This window comes from Hetaerina americana, unplaced genomic scaffold (assembly GCF_022747635.1).
Source record: "Hetaerina americana unplaced genomic scaffold, ioHetAmer1.1.p SCAF_8, whole genome shotgun sequence".
Lineage (NCBI taxonomy): Eukaryota > Metazoa > Arthropoda > Insecta > Odonata > Calopterygidae > Hetaerina > Hetaerina americana.
Window position 1 is genome coordinate 5,927,235 of NW_027287427.1, and position 19,944 is coordinate 5,947,178.

At 40.2% G+C, this 19,944-nt stretch overlaps 1 protein-coding gene across 1 annotated transcript in view; it reads right to left on the reverse strand.

The window, feature by feature from the left end:
* Gycalpha99B (guanylate cyclase 1 soluble subunit alpha 2) overlaps nucleotides 1-19,944 on the reverse strand; it is a 417,282-nt gene that overhangs the window by 95,644 nt on the left and 301,694 nt on the right. Inside the window, exon 3 of the mRNA XM_071597019.1 lies at nucleotides 5,551-5,651. Within this exon, the coding sequence (XP_071453120.1) occupies nucleotides 5,551-5,651 (101 nt within the window). The remainder of the gene's footprint in view (nucleotides 1-5,550; nucleotides 5,652-19,944) is intronic.

The window sequence follows — 19,944 nt, forward strand, 5'->3', positions numbered from 1 at the left end:
GCTGCTAAATAAATATTTTGTTATTCATAACAAAATATCAAATCCCGTATTCTAATCTGCATCAGGTCCCTCTTCATCTCTGAGCACTTTCTTCCTCCCTTCATCCCGTCCAACATCCCTATCCTGCTCCTTCCCTTGCCTCGTTTGCCTAACATTCTCCCCTCTATTACAGTCCTCAACATCCCACTGCCGGTCAATACACCCTTCATCCACTTTTCCTGCCTCCAAAGAATTTCTCCCAACAAACCCCTCCTCTTCGCCCACCATACCAAGTACTTCCTCATTTGTTTTCCTTTCAGTCCATTTCACCTCCTCCATTCTTCTCCACACCCACATTTCAAAAGCCTCCAGTCTACGTCTATCCTCCTGCCTCAATGACCACGTTTCCGCGCCGTACATAGCTACGCTCCATATCAAAGTTTTTACGAGTCTTTTCTTAACACCCTTACTCAACGTTCCTGGTATCAACTCCCTCCTCCTTGTGAAAGCCTCTTTGCCTAGCGCAATTCTTCTCCTTATGTCCCTACTACTTTGACCGTGTTGGTCCAAAACACTACCCAGGTACGTAAACTGTTCTACCTGCTCTAGTTTTTGCCCTCCTATTTTAATGTTTAGCTTAGCCTTTTTCATTCTAGAACATAGCATTACCTTTGTTTTGTTAATGTTGATTCTCATCCCATTACGGTCGCACTGAATTTCCAATTCACTAATCAATGCTTGCAGCCCCTTGGCTGACTGACAAACTAAAGCTTGGTCAACAGCAAACCTAACTGATTTTGCGAATTCCCCGCCCACTTTCATTCCTACCTGCAGTTCTTCCCATGCCTCATTAATCATTTCCTCTTCATACAGGTTGAACAGCACCGGTGATAATGGGCAACCCTTCATTACACCTCTTCCTAACACTGCCCATCCGGGCTCCCCGTTCCCTACTCGAACCTGAGCAGTCTGAGACATGTACAGGTTGCGGATTAGCCTCCTTTCCCTCCAATCTATTCCTGTTTTCTGCAATATACTCATTAGTTTTCCCCAATTCACTCTATCAAACGCTTTTTCGAAATCTACGAAACAGGCAAATACCTCCTGGTTGTGTTCTATATTACTCTTGATTAATAATCTCATCACTGCAATGGCATCACGCGTACCTCTGCCCTTCCTAAACTCAAACTGATCATCCCCTAAGTAAATCATTTTGCCCACTCTCTGTCCTTCTGCTGATGATATATATATATATATATATATATATATATATATATATATATATGTGTGTGTGTGTGTGTGTGTATGTATATTATACATTCACATACACACACAAATATATATTTTATATATATATATATATATATATATATATATATATATATATATATATATATATACATACATACATACATACCTGTACATACATACACACATACATAAATTTCTTCGAAATGGAACGCTCTTCGGCGACACACAAATATATAAAAGCACCCATGTAGATTTTTAAAACATAGAAACACAAAGAAAAGACACTCACATATGCAGTTTTGACGTTTCGACGGTACGACCGTCGTCATCAGAATGGTGTGCTCAGGGAAGAGCGGAGGGGACATGTGCCCTAATCTTATCACCACTTTCTTCACCGGATCACACAAAATTAAACATTTAATTCTCCTCCCAATAATTGATAACAGTCAGTCCTCATAACTGTTATTCCCACATTGTCCCTCCGTTTCTTTTAATCGCCCTTTGAACTTGCGAGACATCTTCAAGTCGACAAAACAACCTGCGAACACCCCTGTCTCTTCCCCGCCCTTATCCCCACCATGCATCCTCCCACGGTGCAAATGCTGCCATCTTCTAAGATTCTCTCCCTCTCTTATTAACCAACTCCCAATCCGACGCCACCTGCACCTCAAAAAACACTATATATCGCCTCTCCTGTAACTTCTGCCCCTGCCTTCTACGTGGGTGAATGCACGACCGCACTTTCCCTCCGCATGTATAACCACCGATATTCGACCAAATCTCCCACCTCCCTTAATTATCCCATCCCTACTCACACTGCTTCCCACAACCAATCTTTCTATGACTGCTTCTCCGTTTCGGTGATTGGAACCCTTCCCAAATCTGCAAGTATCATAGAGGTAAGAACCCGCGAGATGGCGCATATCTGGGTGTCCCAGTCATTTAAACCCCCTGGGCTTAACCACGCCCACTGAATGCATTCAATAGCTGCCACCCCCTTGTTCATGTCCTATTGGTTCCTTGCCTCTCCTTCCCCACCTCTCTTCCGCAAAGGTCCTCTCCCCTCTTCCCCGAGAACGCCATTCTGATGACGACGGTCGTGCCGTCGAAACGTCAAAACTACATATGTGAGTGTCCTTTCCTTGTGTTTCCATTTTTCAAAAATCTACATCCGTGTTTTTTTCTATTCGAAACAGAACGCTCTTCGTCGACGACACAAATATGTATATTAACTCAGAAACACAAAGAAAGGGCGGTCACAAATGCAGTTTTGGCGTTTCGACGGCTCGGCTGTTTTAATGAAATTTTAGCAACACTGCTGATTTGTGGTAACGCAGAATAAATCTTACCGTTCCACGCCTCACGCCATCAAATTCACTTATCAAGCACCTCTCATATGGATCCCTTATGTTGATCCCTATACCCAGCAATATCTCACTAGGGCGATGCAACAACGCCCTTTCACTTTCTCATCCCATTTCTCCAACATGATAAACCTAATTTTCATCTCTCTTCGTCGTATAATGAATGGGCTAATACAATCCCGTACGCGGAGTTATGGCTCACAATTTGGATATAGTCTAGCACTCCTACTCGAAAAGGAGAGCAAAATATAAGGTGACTACGAGAATAATTTCTTTTTTCTGCGTTACAAAGGGGAAAAACTCACCGGAGAATTCTCCAGAATTTCTTCGTTTTTAAGCGGCATAAATCAGGCCCCCAGTCTCACTTGGATGTCACATCTAGAGAATTTGCTTTAGACAAATGAATCATTTCAGCGGATTCGGAACTCTTCGGGACCACTTATAGGCCACGAAGGGAATGAACGAGACAGGCAAGGAAATATTGTCGAAAATTAAGGAACTGAGCCAGTGGAAGACCCACAGAGCCTTCACCCATTAACGTCTCTGGGAGAGAGAATCACATTTTTCTCCTTCTTTCTTCATTTTCTTCGGCTTCCCTTATGCTTCCTTCAGGGAACCCCAACGCAGGGGTGGAATGGGTAGCGTTGGGAAAGGGTAGGGAACATTAATTGCACCCAAATGGGATCGGGCGTTACATCAGCGACCTTCAGCGATAGAACCTAGGGAAGGGCAGGAAGGCCACTATCAGTATAAAATGCAAAATGAATTACAAATGAGTGAAACGCGCATATTATGCATGATTGATATCTCGACAAGTCTTTAGGCAGTATCAATAACTGAAGAAAATGTCATTCAGTGCAAACGAGTTTAGGATAGAGGAAGTGCACACGATAAGTAATAGGTAATAATTATTTGAAACCGTTAAAAATATGCCTTTCATCGGTAGACTGTCTTAAAAAATATAAGTCCATCAAAATGAATATTTATCAATCACGACACCTTCCCTTTCTGTTTACCAAGGAGAAAAAACAACTGAATGGAACACAGTCAAGTTTTTCTGCTTCTGACAGCTGCGGTTGGGGATTCAGTTCCAGTAAGGGTATTTCAGGACGCCGAAAGGGTGCTGCACGGGATGTTCCTGAACGACTTCCAAGTGGCAGGTGGTGTTTTTGAATGCAATTAAGGGTCGAATGGCCTGGTCGTACGATGTTGGTCACTATCATAGCGTGTTATCAATTCAGGGCTTGGTTAGGAGCAGCTCTGCAAACTTTTCTTTCCATTGGGAAGGATATATATCCTTCATTGCCTCATTATTTCTTTGCACCAAAATTTTCCATCAACAACTTCTCTTAGATCATCCTCTTCTTCTGTGATTCTTTCCCTCCATGCATGTAGTATTAATGAACCTACTACAATAACGGTTTTCGATAAGATAATGCGTCTTAGGAGAACCTAACATTATAAAACATTCAAGGGGTGCAAATCCATTCTGACTTCACGTAATTCGCGGATAACCGCATGGTTATTACAAACAAGGGATCTGACGTCTCTAATTTCCGTATTGCATATGTTACAAGACTTCTTTCGGCATGAGCTCAACACTCAGCGGCCAAAAACAATCTTTGGATTGTTTGATGCGAATGGCTGTATTACTTCATTTCATGTTTATGCGCTTCACTCTGATTATTTTCCACCAGTTAAACTTATATATATATATATATATATATATATATATATATATATATATATATATATATATTATATATATATATATATATATACTCACGTGAATACGACCATTAATATTCGAGTCTCTCATGTAAAAGGCCTCTGAGAGGGCCGAAAGCTCGAACAATTTACCGTGTGAGTGTCCTTTTAAATGTTGCTATTCTATTCTATTTGTGTTATATTGTGTCAGCCCATTATTGTGCCACTCGTGTGAGGTTTTCCGTACAATCGCTATATATATAGTATATATATATATATATATATATATATATATATATATATATATATATATATATATATATATATATATTCACGTGAATACGACAATTATTCTCATAATAATATTCCTCCATGGACCTAGACAAATAGTGGTTTTAGCTTGATTGCTCTAGCATTATTTCTCCACCACGATTGAGCGACCTCAAACCCCGAAAATCAGCCACGATTTATTTTTGAAATAAGTTAAGCGTTTTACGTAATACTTAATGAGCTGCGTACATTCTCAGGGCCGCTGAAAAACTTGTTCCCACCCCCAAAAAGTGGGCGAGATTCACAGAAAATGATAATGAGAAAAAGTAGGAATAATCAGACTTCTAAATCTTATTTATAGAATAATTTTGTTAATGCCTAAAACTAGTAAGAGTAAACCATATCCTTGTCTTAATCAAGAATAATAATTGTCTTTGGTAACGTTATTTTTTAAGAATAGGCAATATTTGCCTATTTGCTCCTCCTTAATTTTTTCTTTAAATTTGGGGAAAAAGAGGTAAAATCGCGCAATAAAAACTGCATAGCATTACAATATGATACAATGTCTGCGGTTGCATATACTCTCGGATCATCGTGGGAGGCACTACTCGTGGATAAGTTGGTACGCATCACTTCAGTGGTTTAATTTTCGATAGGTTCAAATAGCTCCGTCTAATTTTCCCTTAATTTCGGAAGCTACACACATTGGGTGGCCCTGCATTTGCTGCTTCGCCGGTATTATTCCCCATTCCTTCTCGTCGCGATCTCTCTACTTACCCACGAAGTGCAGAGCTGGAATAATTTCCTCCGTGCCAAACGATTTCAATCACTCTAATGGGTCCATGGGAGTTGAGCGTGGAAATCTTCGTCCGGGGAGAGAGTTGGAATGGAGCGAGGAGGTGTTTGGGGAGGGTGGGGCGGCAGAGGGGGTCGCCGCCGCACGTGGTGAGTGCGGGGAGGGATTATTACGTGGACTCACCTCCACTCTCGGCGGCGATGGTGTCGTAGGCCTCGTCGAGCAGAGTGTGAACTTGACAGCCGGCGCCGCCATTTTCACCCTCTTTCTTCACCGCCCGGAGCCTGCCCACGGGTGAGAGAAAAAAGACGAGGTTAATTGGACCAGGTGGGAAAAAAATTGAAAATTTAAACAAGAAAAGAAAAGGAAAGGAAATCCACACACGCGTGGCGAGTGAGTAACCCGCGGCGGTTTTTTCGGGCGATTCGGTTGAAAAAAAATCAGTGGCGTGTTCATGGGCGATGAAAACTGCACGAGACAGCCTAATTTGGAGGTCGCGGATTGCAAGAGTCGGCAGGTTTGTAATCATTCATGACTTTCGGCGTACGCATCCATTATCGATCGATACGAGGATGAGATATCAATGAATTTGATTGGATAGGCACCCACTGCCGGTGCGTTTTCTTTGAGCTCAAAGTGATACATGATAATGCTTAAATACTTCACTCGTGCGAAAGAGGGTTTTTAATTTATCTACGTGCATAAAAATGTATTTTCAAAATATAAAAGGCATTGTGTCACAAATATCAAAGATAAATGATAAGAAGAATGTCCAATCATAACGTAGGTGGTATAATTTTGTTTACATTGTTTCATAAAAATGTCAATGCCATATATACACGGTCCACGACTCAAAACAAGACAAAAATATTTTTAAACACATTTGAACGAAGCCTCGACGGACATAATGAAAAACATTTGAATTATTCTTGACAGAAAGCAAATTAAATCACAAAAAGAGAGCAAAAAGCACAAAAAAATCACTTTTAAAAATTACATTTTCGGGAAGATAAAAAATGAATTTTCATCGGAAAAATCATGCATTTATTAACCTAGACAAAATCTCTAACCCTTTATCATTCATATTTACATAAAACATAGAAATTATAGTCTTGATCGAATCATAATTTCAATTACAATCAGAAAATCACAAGCTGGTGCTATTGATAAATTGAAAGGACTGCTGGAAATGCCACGAGAGGTCAACTGAGTCATCCGCTGACTTGCAACGGAATGCAGGAATTCCAAAAATGCTGAAATAATTGTTTTGGACCGAAGAATGTCCAAATCGACAACCAACACATTCTCTCGGTCGGGTAATCACGGGAAATTCCCTGGCTTGCAGAACAACTGCACAATCTGAATGTTACAAATGCCAGTACAATCTGTGCCATAGTTCGTTTTGTCCATTGAAGTTCATACTGATCTCGCCATTTAAAATTATATTTATTATAAGATAACAAGTCCTGCATCAATTCGTCATTAAAAAGTCATCAGACTGATCCTTCTAAATAATAGTGCTCTTTTCCTGAAGTAACAAGACTACTACAGATTTTTTTCCAATTTGTAAATATTCCATTCCATTTAAAAATTCTTTTATTTTTTTACGTTTTCCCCTTCAATGGTTCTCACTTTTCCCAATAAAAGCTTCATCGATATCATTATTGGAGTTGTATAAACCACCACTTTATGTTACTGATCAAACAACTGAATATTTATGGATCGGTAATAGGAAAAAGTTTCTTTCATAGCCATTTTCCTTGTTATTCAAACAGCTTGGAATCCACTCAGCGTGCATCCATTGTGCTTCTTGAATTTGCGTTTCAAATTGATTCTTCGGTCGACACCTCTCTCACAACCAATTCCGTATTCAGTTCATGCATTGTCACGTGGGGCATTGATCATGTACCTACCCGGGCCTTTGAGGCGATTGGGAAAAAAAAATAATCCTTTGAAAATTTCACAAAGTCTAGCTTGTGAACCTCAGTCGCAGAAAAATCTAAGGCCCCTCGTATCTCTAAGTTGTACCTCTCACAAACCCTTTGTGAACGGCGAATTTGGAATGTAGCGAATAATTTTCAGATGTGCATTCATCCCGACAAATACATCCCATTTTCGAGAGATTATCACCGTTATAAATAAACAGAATGTCGTATCAAGTGGCTGATGCAATGTGACGTGCGAGTCGGGATTTGAAATAGCCGTCGCACCGTTTTATTTGCAGTAATTATACAGGTAAACGCCGAGTGATGCATGAGAGCGATGATTGGCAATGACTGTAAACAATGGGCCAATTTCTTTTGGCTGGCGAGTTTGTTGAAATGCTCTCGCGTCATTAAAATTTAAATCTGCATTAGTCCAGCCATTTTTACCGCTAGTGTTTCGGATGTCACCATTTCTTTAATCCTAAGGTGGAGATAATTGAAGATACGATTAATGGAAGTCCTCTCTGATTGCTCATTCCTCAGCACTCAGCGACCGCTTTCCCTGTTCATAGTTTATTTTTGTGACCACTATACCTTATTTATGCCCTTGGGGTACGGATATTCGGCCTATTTTCTGGGCGTCTGAATGACGTAAGCCCTTATTGAAACGCCAAAAAGAATCAAAATTGAAATAGCAAGGCCACATTTTGCTTTTGTTCAACATTGCTTAGCGATTTATGCTATTTTTTTCGTAATTCCACCGGTGAAATTGCATAGAAGATTTCTCCCTGAGTGAAACATGGTGGAGTATTTCCACGTAAGACATAATGTGAAATAAGACTTCCTGGCAAAGTAGATATGTCTCATGCTGTTTGAGGTGATCTCTCAAAGCCGATGGAGGAATTCGGTGAAATCTTGATTATTCTCTTTATAATTTTTAAAATATTCAAAGGTTTTTAATTCTTCACTGTAATTTTCCTGAGACGTTTCGGCTTTCTGTATGCTATTGCGTACATGTTTGATTACGTATACTGTCGCTGAGTTTGACCGCGAATCCCCATTTTCCAATATCATCGTTAAAAATTTCGATCGATTCCTTATCGTACTCTACCAATTGCATCAATCCCGAAAACATCATGAGCGCACGTATTTCTTCTCTTTTCCGGGTTATGTGATATATTTTTAATAAACTTGTATGCGAATGTGCATGTTGGTTGATGGTATATGTATTTGCACGCATTTGGGCCGAGAAGATTTTCGCATGAATAATATGCCTCTCTGGGTGTAGATTTGCCTGAATATGTTGATTTTGCAATATGGATTTATTATATTTAACAGATAATGAACTAACAGCCCCCGCCACACGCCCTTGCGGTGGCTTGCGATGTATTATGTAGATGTATCAAGAATGAAAATATCACAACGATCACATCAAGGGAGCAGACAAGGTTTAATTTCAAAATTTACCGAAATTTCCTTTCTCATAATAGAATCTCGACTTTGACGTCGAAATGAGTTGTGGTTGCTAAGAGTTGCACTTCATCTCCTACCGGGGTAGCTGAAAAAAAATCTCATCATAAAGTTTGGTTAATATCCAAGATAATGAATTTTGAGGGGGTTAATTAAAGTTAGGAAATTGAGATTGGAATTCAGAAAAAAATTATATTCGCAGCACCTAGATAATTATCTTTGATTGAAAATTAGGCATTTCAAATTACCTAAAATATAAATGCCAATGGCTTCCAAAGCTGGAGTGTCGGCGCCTGTTGCCTCATCACCTTAGTGAAATTGTTGGACGCTTCGGCGGACGAAAATTTTGGGCCGGGAATTTAATCCCGAGTAAAAGAGGTATCAATTTCTTCTTCATTGGCCTTTATGTAAATATGGCTTTTAGTTTTTTTTGAAGGGACATGTGCACACTTGTGGAAAGAGCGTTTCTAAAGCTTCCGGCGGGAAGACATATGCATCATTATGGGCGTTTAGGTTGGAAAAATAGTAGTTTTTAGGGGAGGCGACCGACAGCTAAGGTCATTTGCTCATAGGGGAAGGACAAGAAAGGATGAAGGGTGGAGAGAAACCCGGCGTCGACATTAGCCTACTGTTTAGGAAAGGCGCCAAGGGGTCCGCAGTTTAACGTCCTATCCGACGGATGGCGTACTCACTCGAAGTGCTCTCCACAAAGCACCTCAAGTAGGGATCGAGATACCTCTGAAAAATATTCAACACCGCCGGGGTTTGAACCCGCGCCCTCAGGGTGGGAAGCCAGTACGTTAGCCCCCGCACCATCTCGATCCCCCCTAATTTAGGTTGGGGAGTGGCCATGTGGGTTTTAGGGCTTGCTCGGGATTTTCTACCCGTTCATCTCCAATTAACCGAAAATTTCACCCGAAAATTAACTATCATGCAAGTCAGCTTGGAAGGTTGATTAATTGAAATTGATAAAGAGATAAATGATATAACAGATAGATTTAAGATGCCTTTTTTTCACGAACAAAAATGGATCAGAATAGCATCATCAGACCGCGCTAGGGCGAAAAAGTATAGATATTTTGTGCGAAAATTAGTAGGCCTGCCGGGCACCATGTTATAACAATGATAAAGGTCAACTTTAAAGCGCATCGAACCCTTTCTTAGAAGAGCACGAAATCGTCCGCGGCCAAGTCCAATGCTGGAGTTACTAACAGCCGTCCTAATTGCCAAGAAAATGAACTTATATCGACAAATTCCTTTCGTTAGAACAATAAAGCACAGAGCATTTCGTATTTTCCTGGTCTGAACTTCATAAGCGCATTTAGCTAACCAAAATTTGTTTGAATTGTGAATAATCAACTATTGGTTCTAAAATATTTTACATTTATTGTTGCATTTATCACTCGAGGGGTTTTTAATGGGAGTTCAACTTTCTGTGAAATAACGAACAATGTGTCTGTCTGGATAGATATTACATTAGCTGTGGTTAACATATTTCTGTTATAGTAATGAATGGTGTGTGCAAATACAGTCAACACATTGGTCACACAAAAAGGGAGAGAAATCTTAAAATTGTGCTAACCCTTCGTTGTTTCCCGCCATTGCGTCCATTTCAAATGATTTGATTATGTCATGCTATTTCGTTTATTATTAGGAATATAAATAAGGAAACATAAAAGAGGAGATTCCTCGAGGAAGACCGAGAGATACGTCATCATAGTCAGTATATCAATCCTAAAATTGGTTTACTGCAACACCCCATTCTTCCCTATTTACGTAGCGTTCATTCCCTAACCGTCTGACAGGTTCCCTGTTCTGCGTTCCTCTTAATTGGCCCAATGTACTTGTGACGGACAGATTTGTAAGAAACATGTGCATAGGACAAATCAAGAAGGATGTAAAACAGAGAAGGTATCAAGGATTGAGGAAATTGATATTAAATAGAGCAGAATGGAGGGCTGCGGTGATGCAATCCTAGGATTGAAATAGCTGATGATGATGGAGTCGTTCATTCAATCCCTTTGATATAAATAAACAATTAGAATAGAAATAAAATCGTCAAAGCTGATTGAAAAGATTAAGATAAACAAAAGGTAGCTATCATCCAACTTAATCTTCTCATTTAAATGGTTTAATCCTATTCTAGGAGTGTTAAATATGGATATAAAGCAGAAATACATATAAATCTAAGTAACAATTGACTTGCAAAAATATTTAAGTCCAAAATAATAATATAACACAAACATATTTAATAAATATTTATCAGAATACATTCATAAACATATTTTTATCTCTTAAATAAATATGAGCAGAAAATTAAAGAAAAATTTGCGACCTACATAGATCTCAGAGAGAGGGAATCTCTGTTATGTGCAAGAAGTTTTAGGAGAAATGTTTCACTCAAATTTCACCGATTGGTCACCCATTCGGACTTATTCGGACACCGATGAGCTCACGAACCATTGGAATAGTCCACTTTAAGTGTAGACACAATTAAACTTCCACGAGCGAGTCGAAGTGATTTCATATGCTATAGGAGTTGAGTTACGAGTCGACAACACTGAGTTTCCAGGGTTTTATTTCGGACAGCAAGCGGTACTCTTGGCGCTGTGAACCTCTGACCCGGTCAGTCAGAAGGTACGAAGTTAATCTGTTATGGATCTCCCGGGTGGGAGGGGGAGTGGGGGCTTAAAACTATTTGTTTGATGGGTGGAAGGTCGCAGACAATGCAGTCCCGCGATGGAGTTGTCTCCGTCGCGCGGGTCGTGGTGGCTGTCCGACTTGGCCAAGTGCCCATCCATCCCCTTCCTCTCGGGAGTGAGGAAGACCTGAGATTAGGACGCGATCGTCGGGAATACACAATCATGCGCGGGTCTCCGTTTTCGGGCGTCCATCAAACGAGGCGAAACCATTTCCCGACGTCGAAAAGGGCTTTCTGTTCTGCCTCCTCTTTGTCCCATCAGATTCCCATGAAAAATTTAAAACCCCGCCCTCATAATCCATCCTTTCGACCCTCTTCTTCAAAGTTAATCATCGAATAAACCGAACGCCTTGTTCGATCCATTATGCCACTAGAAATGCCGGAAAAATGTCCCTCCTCACTGCGAATCACCATTACGAATTGCTTACGAGATAAAGCAGAGCGTCACGTTCCAAACCAGGGGGAGCCATTCACTCGGTGGGACGCTGATGAAAACATTCCGCAGTCGTCGTAGGGAAGGGCTTCGTGTTGGTGGGAGGATTACCACCTTTTTTGGGGAGTGGACCGTTTTCTCGAGCCGTGCCATCGGATTTCTAGTAGGATCGATGGCGCACGAATTGGGACCCCGGCATTAATTCAACCGGTAAATGTTGCTTTGGGGAATTCATCATCGGAATCAGTTCGGCGGAACAGGCAGGATTTTTAAAATCTCTCATTCAGTCAGATGGAAATATATCCCAAGGGAAGAGATCCCGAGAACAGTCCGTCCTCCAAGGGCAACTGGGGCGTGACCTCACCGCGAGGTTATTCGCTCCCATTTGATAAGAGGGAAGGCCAAATGGAAAACCTACATATTTGCCGTCCCATAATTTAATGGACAGAGCAGTTATGCAATTATATCAATTTTATATTTAGTTTTTATGGTATGAAATAGGAGTTACCGGTACTTGGAGAGTGGATGAATTCCTCCAGATAAACCATGTCTTTTTCACTCCTATTAGTAGTTTTAAGGACCGACCGCTGAGGTCATTTGCGCCATAGGGGATGGATAGGAAAGGATGAAGGGTGGAGAGAAACCCGGCGTCGGCATTAGCCTACTCTTTACGAAAGGCGCCAAGGGGTCCGCAGCTTAACGTCCCACCCGACGGACGGTGTACTAACCCAAAGTGCTCTTCATAAAGCTCTTCAAATAGGGATCGGGACACCACTGAAAAATATCTGTCACCGCCGGAATCCGAACCCGAGTTCTCTGGGTAGGAAGTCAGTATGTTAGCCACTGCACCATCTCGATTCCCTTATTCAACTCCTGCCATGGCTTCTGCTGTTAATGTATGGTGTGCCTAACTTGGTTGAGAACAGTCTTTCACAGCATTAACTCTGTTTCAGAAATGTTTATTGATCACTTACACTTTCTGGGGTAACAGATTAATGTCTCTGGAATGAATTTTCATTTACATCTAAATCAAAATAATATCCCGCAAGCCGCCGCTGGGGCGTATGACGTGGGGTGCTATTTCACCACCCGTATATGAAAACAAAACCACATGCAAAAACAAAAAAAATCATGCAAATCTACACTCATAAGAGGCGTATATATTCATGCAAAAGCATTTTTTAACTGGCACGCATGCAAGTGCATATAATATCAACAATACATATGCACATACACATACCAATGTAATAAAAATCAATCCAATAAGGTACAAATTAGAATTGAAAAGAGAGAAGGGGAAATATTATTCCCTAGACGTTGTGGGGGGCGAGTTGGCTTTTTGCTATCTCTAACCCTGAAGTTGGTATCCTGTATTATCCGTGGGAAGAAGGAGTCCTTTTCCATCGTTTTATCGATGTTAATTGTTAGATTTCACTATTCTATCCCTTCGTTACGGAAAAACACGATAGAAAGAACCCCATATTGTATATGTTGCAAGTGGATCCATGATTTTTATATTTGTTGCGTTGTATTATTGTTTCATTGCAGCCAACTGTGGGTAACGCTTAAAATCAATGTTTTTCAAACGAATTAAATGCGTTGATCACCAATTTTGCTGCATTTTCACGCTTAGAAGCCAAAATAATGTTGTCTCATAAATTCATCATTTACAGATTGAAGGAATGAGAAAGATCGAAGTAGTTCTTTCTGCTTTTAAACTTTTCTAACGGAAAATACTATAACTATAGTTATACCTAAGCGCACCTTCTGCTGTCAAAAATATCATACAGAACCTATATTTGACTGATGATACTTGTCTTTATGGGCCCTACTTTACTATTTTTACTATCGCGCGTATACTGGACCACTGCTGTAATTTTCTAACATGCAGTAATATTAACTTATAAGTAAACAATTGAATTGTGATTTAAAAACAGCGACACTACGAGCATTAATTACATCCAAAGTTCTTTAAATAAAATTATAGTACAATACGAATTAATAATCGCTCTATCAGGATGGAAGAAATATTAGCGGATGACTCCGTTAAAAGTAACCCTATCGCCATCTCGCGTAATTTCTTTGAATTAGTCAGACATAACCTTTAATAGAAGTTTGAAATTTAGCTTTAACCACGTGGACTGTGGATCAACACGGATGACTGTTAATACCTGTGACATTGTATATGCGGTATTTCGTTATTAACTCTTTTTCCTTTTGAGACCCCTTGAGCTGATTCTTGTTTCCTCTGTATTAAATTATCGACAGTGCCAATTAGCCATAAAAAGAACGATGCCCTAATTAAGGTGTCATACCATGCAAATAATTGAATGGATGAGTTCAAGAAATTTGTTAAACGTAGAAGATATTCCGTTTTATTCAAAGGATTTTGTGAAATTTAGCATTGAAGGCATTCGCCGTTTCCAAGCGAAAAATTGGATTTTAAACCAATAAAGGGCTAAGGTAATTTTTCATGCTTTTCGAAAACGATTTCAATGCACAAACTCCTTTGTTGAGCGGAGAAAATAACCAGATTTTTGCGTTGACGGAAGTGATGGTCTTACCGATTTGCTATATGCAGAATTGCTTAAGCAATGGAGAAAGAAAAACCGAACGCTTGTGAAAAAATTCGGCGTAAAATCACTCAGACGAAGGGAAAAAGAAAGGCCTTCATAGATACAATGTCCTACAGGGAATTATTATAGAAACATTGCAAATATCAAGAAATCAACTCTCTTCATTATAGGTTGCAAATTAATCCCCTCAATATAAAATGCGTAAAGGAAATCAAAATCACCGCCAGCACACCCGGCCTTATTACCTCATTTTAGGATTTTTAAATCATCAAATCCAATGAAAGAGATCTAAATCATGGATTAATTACGCTAAAAGGTTAAGTGAAGGATGATTATACGGAATAGAAAACGGAAACAGTTCGTGTGATGAATTAAAGGGAACAAGAAAGTTTTACAAAGGGAGGGCGTTTCTAGCGTTTAAGAATCCTCAAATTTTTGAAATCTATGTTTTCACTGCGTATATAGGTTTGGGAGTATGAACAGATGTTCTGCAAATGAAAGAACCCATATTCATCAAATACCACAAATATAAGCAAAATCTGAAGTCTAATTAAAAAAATTCCGATCGCAAAGGGATCGTGATTGCTTATTAGGAGCCATTGATTTGAGACCGTTTTAAGGGACGTGCCATTAAGCGGCGGGATTGATTTCAAAGTGCTTCCGAGTGAAAATTATGAAAGGAGTTTTTTTTGGTAGCTTCGGCGTAAATAAACCATCGGGTGGAAGCTTTTAAGCAAACAATTTACCGCTATTTCCCAAAAACGAACGCGCATCTGTAATGGATTCAGGCGAAAAGCTTGTCCCGATGACATTTTCATCGGAGAGTGATCGCCGACCGCACATCATAAATATTGACTCATGACAAAGCGATATCAATCGGGAGGAAGGTAGCGCGCAATATGATATGCGTACAGAGGTTGAAAAAAAGGTATACGCATAAGGATAGAAGCCTCTCAACATCTACCGCTAGACCGCTTTCATCACATGGAACTTCGAGCGCTAAAATATGTGGTCCATGCAATAAATGCGCGAACTAGTGCAATCTGGCTGCAATAACGCGGACTATAGCCTCGTCCACTAGCGGCGCTTGTCGCCTGAGACCCAATGAGCCGTCTGCGCGTGGCGGATCGTCGTGCTGTGCGTATGTTGCCAGTTATGTTAATTTCTGTTGTCCCTGTTTTTACTGTTTGTCGAAAATGGAAATTGACGAAATTACGGAGAAACGAATCAACTTCAAGTATTTTGGTGAATTACGGTAAAAGCTATCAAGAAATTACGGAAATGTTGACAGCCGTTTACGGTGAAAACATCTGGAGAAGGAAAGATCCGAGAAGAAAACATCCATCCGTTTTCAAGTGGATTACGAATTTTAAGGATGGCCGACGAGACGTCACGGGTGATGCAAGGCCGGGACGACCTTCCACCAACTGTGTTGGTGACGACATTGATCGTGTGCGGTCCCTTGCCATTACTGATCGTCGAAAAACTATCCGAATGATAGCTGATGAACTGAATTTAGGAAAATCAACAGTTCACACTACTTTAATTGCACTTTATGTCCACATGATGGATGGATCCATCACCATGGGAACGCACCTGCACATTCAGCATTGATTGTTCGCCAGTTTCTTGCCAAAAATTTAATCAACACCCTTAATCATCCTCATTATTTGCCAGATCTCGCCCCTTGCGACTTTTTCCTACGAGTGCACACACAATACCTATGCAATCGAAGAAATTAATGAGCATAGTGTTGATTTTTGATTACAATTGACGAGCGTTTTTTGGACGAGGAGAGCCCGCTGTCTTCCATTGGCTTGATTGCTGCTTTGTTTCAGGATCGTATCCATAGCACTACAATTCATCACCAGTAATCACCTTGGAAAAAAATCAGGGTCCTCTTCGAGCTGATTTTGAAGCTCTGCCTGTACTCGACGCTCCCTTTGCTCGTTAGTGAGATGGCAAGGGACAAATTTGGCTACAACCCTTTTCATGTGCAAGTCTTCTGATAGAATCCTCTGAATTGAACTCCAAGACACTCCAGACATCTCACAGAGTTGATCAATGGTTCTGCGACGGACTTCACGAATGAGGGCATTGATTTTGTCGACGTTTTCGTCAGTTCTTGAAGTTGAAGGGCAGCCTGAACGGGGTTGGTCTTCAATTGACATTTCACCATTTTTAAAACGTGTAAACCACTCGTAGACTCTGGTTTTGCTTAGGGTAGCTTCCCCATAAGCAATCTTGAGCATTACAATAGTTTCCGTGGCCGATTTACCCAGCAGGAAACAAAATTTCACTGAAGCGCGTTGCTCTTGATAATCCACCATGACGCTTTTCGCCGAAATGAAAAAAGCTGTTTCTCTGAAACAGCTCTCATGGATGGACCGATCCAGTCACAGCGACGGCACTGCACATACTGATGCAGGAAGCGTGAGCCTGACGTACGACCGGCCAAACAAGAAGGGGCACTTCTTCCCCCACTCTCGCTCCCCACCGTGGCCCAATTCCAGTTACTTTAGGGTCCCCCCTCGTATTCCCAAAATGCAAAAGTGTGATGAGGGGACATCACTGGGAAGATGTGGACGCAATAAAGTAAAATACGACAAGAAAGCTAAAAAGCCTAACTGCCGAGGACTTCCAATGGTGCTTTAAACAGTGGAAAAGAAGATGGAATAAGTGCATTGCAACTACGAATGGAAAGTACTTTGTTGAGGGAAACAAAGTCGATGTGGACCAAAGTTTGCAAAATAAAGTTTTAATGACACCAGTTCGCGTATTTATTGGACAGACCTCGTATATTACCAAATACTTAGTAATCAAACCAAGGAAGGCATAAATGACCCTATCTATGGCGGGCACGCCTCCACTGCCTGCCTGCTACGGTGTGTCACAGTCCCGGCCTGTGTCCTTGGCTATGAGTTGCATGTCCATGTGATAGTGGAGTTGCCCCTTCTTGCTTTTCAATTCTAATTTCCACGGAATAGGACAGATTTGCACTAAATTTGCATGCACATGTGTATTTTGGTTGATGGTATGTGTGTATATATATACGCCTATATGAGTGTGGGTTTAGATGCATATGTCGGCTTTGCATTTGGTGTTTTTCTCTCTTACGGGTGATGACCTGCTGCCCCTGCCACACGCCCTTTCAGTGGCTTGCAGGTTATCATGTAAATGTAGATAAATGGCATTTGCGGAATAAATATTACTAAACTACCTTGAAGGGTGAGAGGTTGAGTAATTGAGCTGTTTCTTTTATGCATAATTGTATCGCACTCGCCATTCGCTATGAATAATTTTCAGGAATATTTAAGGTTCAATGACAATACACTTTTCATGACTCGAAAATATTTGAAAATTTATGGTTTCTAGAATTTAAACAAGAGGTTCTCACAAAATGAGATATTTTTTCCATACTGATGAGGGTGGTCCCAAAAGTACCCGACCAACAAAGAAAACACAAAATTTGAAAAAAAATGTATTTATTTTTCAACATAATCTCCTTTCAGCTCTTTACACTTTTCCCAGCAATATTAAATAAGTTCGATATTCTTTTCATAATAAGAATTGTCTTGCTCCTCAAAATAGCCATTAACTGCCGAGATCACTTCTTCACGGTTGGAAATTCTTTGACCACCGAGCCATTTTATCAAGTTTGCGAGGAGCAAATAATCCGAGGGGGCTAAACCTGGCGAATATGGTGCATGAGGTAGCAATTCAAACTTGAATTCATGAATTTTGGCCATTGCAATAACGGATTTGTGAGCTGGTGCATTGTCTTGATGAAACAACGCTTTCCTCTTAGCCAAATGTGGCCGCTTTTGCTTGATTTCTTCCGTCAAACGTAGCAATAAGTTCGCAAAATAATCGCCGTTGATAGCTTTTCCTATTTCAAGATCGTCAAACACGGCACCCATCTTGCATACAGCTTTCTCTTTCCCAGATTTTCAGTGAATATACGATGTACCGCACTTTTTGAAATGCCTACTATGTCTGCTGGTTTGCGTCTTTTCAGTCAACGATCATCCAGTATCACTTTGTGGACTTTCTTCACCGTTTCAGGAGTCGTCACCTCATTTGGTCGACCAATGCGATGCTCGTCTTGACAGCTCATGCGGCCTCGTTTAAACTCTGCTACTCAATATTTCACTGTTGTAAACGAAGGAGCAGACCCTCCCAGAGTATAATCCAGTTCAGCTTTTATATCGGTTGGGCTGAGGCCTTTCAAATATAAGTATTGTAACACATAACGATAACCAATTTTCTCCATTTTCACAAATTTACTAAAACCGTCCACTATTGATGGCTGCCAAACAAATACTAAACGACGTGGCGTATTCAAACTTGAAGCATATGCTTTATAGATTGCAAACTTTCTACATCAGTGATTTTTCAAACAACTACCGCCATCTCTAGGTCAGGCCAGGCACTTATGGGACACCCTCGTATGGATGAATCAGCGTAGTGGTTTTGCGAGGCCCATTTAAAGGAGAGTGAACTCTTCAACTTTTTCAAGGGACATGCATGAAAAATTGATAAGATATTTTGCAAAACCGTGGAAAGCAATGTGTGTGTGTGTGTGTGTGTGTGGAAATGGAATGGTAGCGGAAATCAAAAGTTATTTCTTGTGAACCGGACAAACGAAAGGTTTAAAAAAGTCCTAGCATAGACGAATATAAATTGATGACAAAAACTAAAGGCGAAAATTCTCTGGAATTGCGTATTCAAATAGATCTACGCAATTCCCCGAAAGCCGCCGCAGGGGCGTGTAGCAGGGGGTGCTACGTCACCACCCGTGAAAGAGAATAAAACCACATGTGAAACCAAATCACGTTGCCACTACACAAATATTAGTTTGATCTTGCGCTCGATAAATTTTATTCACTTGAATGAGGGTTCTCACAAGCAAAAATATTAAATAACAGGGTATGTGTATTAAAATTATGCTGTAGATTTATTAAAAAGATGTCGATTAAATGAAAAGAATAACATGCAGGAAGAAATATGCAAGATATCAACATATATATATATATATATATATATATATATATACATATATATATATATATATACATATATATATATATATATATATATATATATATATATATATATATATATATATATACACACACACACACACACACACCCAATTCCAATTATCTCCTACGCGATTTCTGTCAAGTCTATTATGATCCCTAATCTTATGAGGATAGAACGACATTTTAAATCCTTCCGTTCTACAAGAAATATCCCAGATTTTAAAAGTGGGGGCCTGTAAAATGTCCTAAATATCCTTAGATAAGTAACCTGCTTCAAATATACGCAGTCAATTTAACCCATATTTAAGCCTACGGTCAACTTGTGGCTCCCATCTTTATTCTCCAATGGTATCGTGACACTGCTACCTTTTTTGTGACAACTTCGCACAAACCTAGCTCCTCTACGTTGCACTCGATCTAGTTCCAA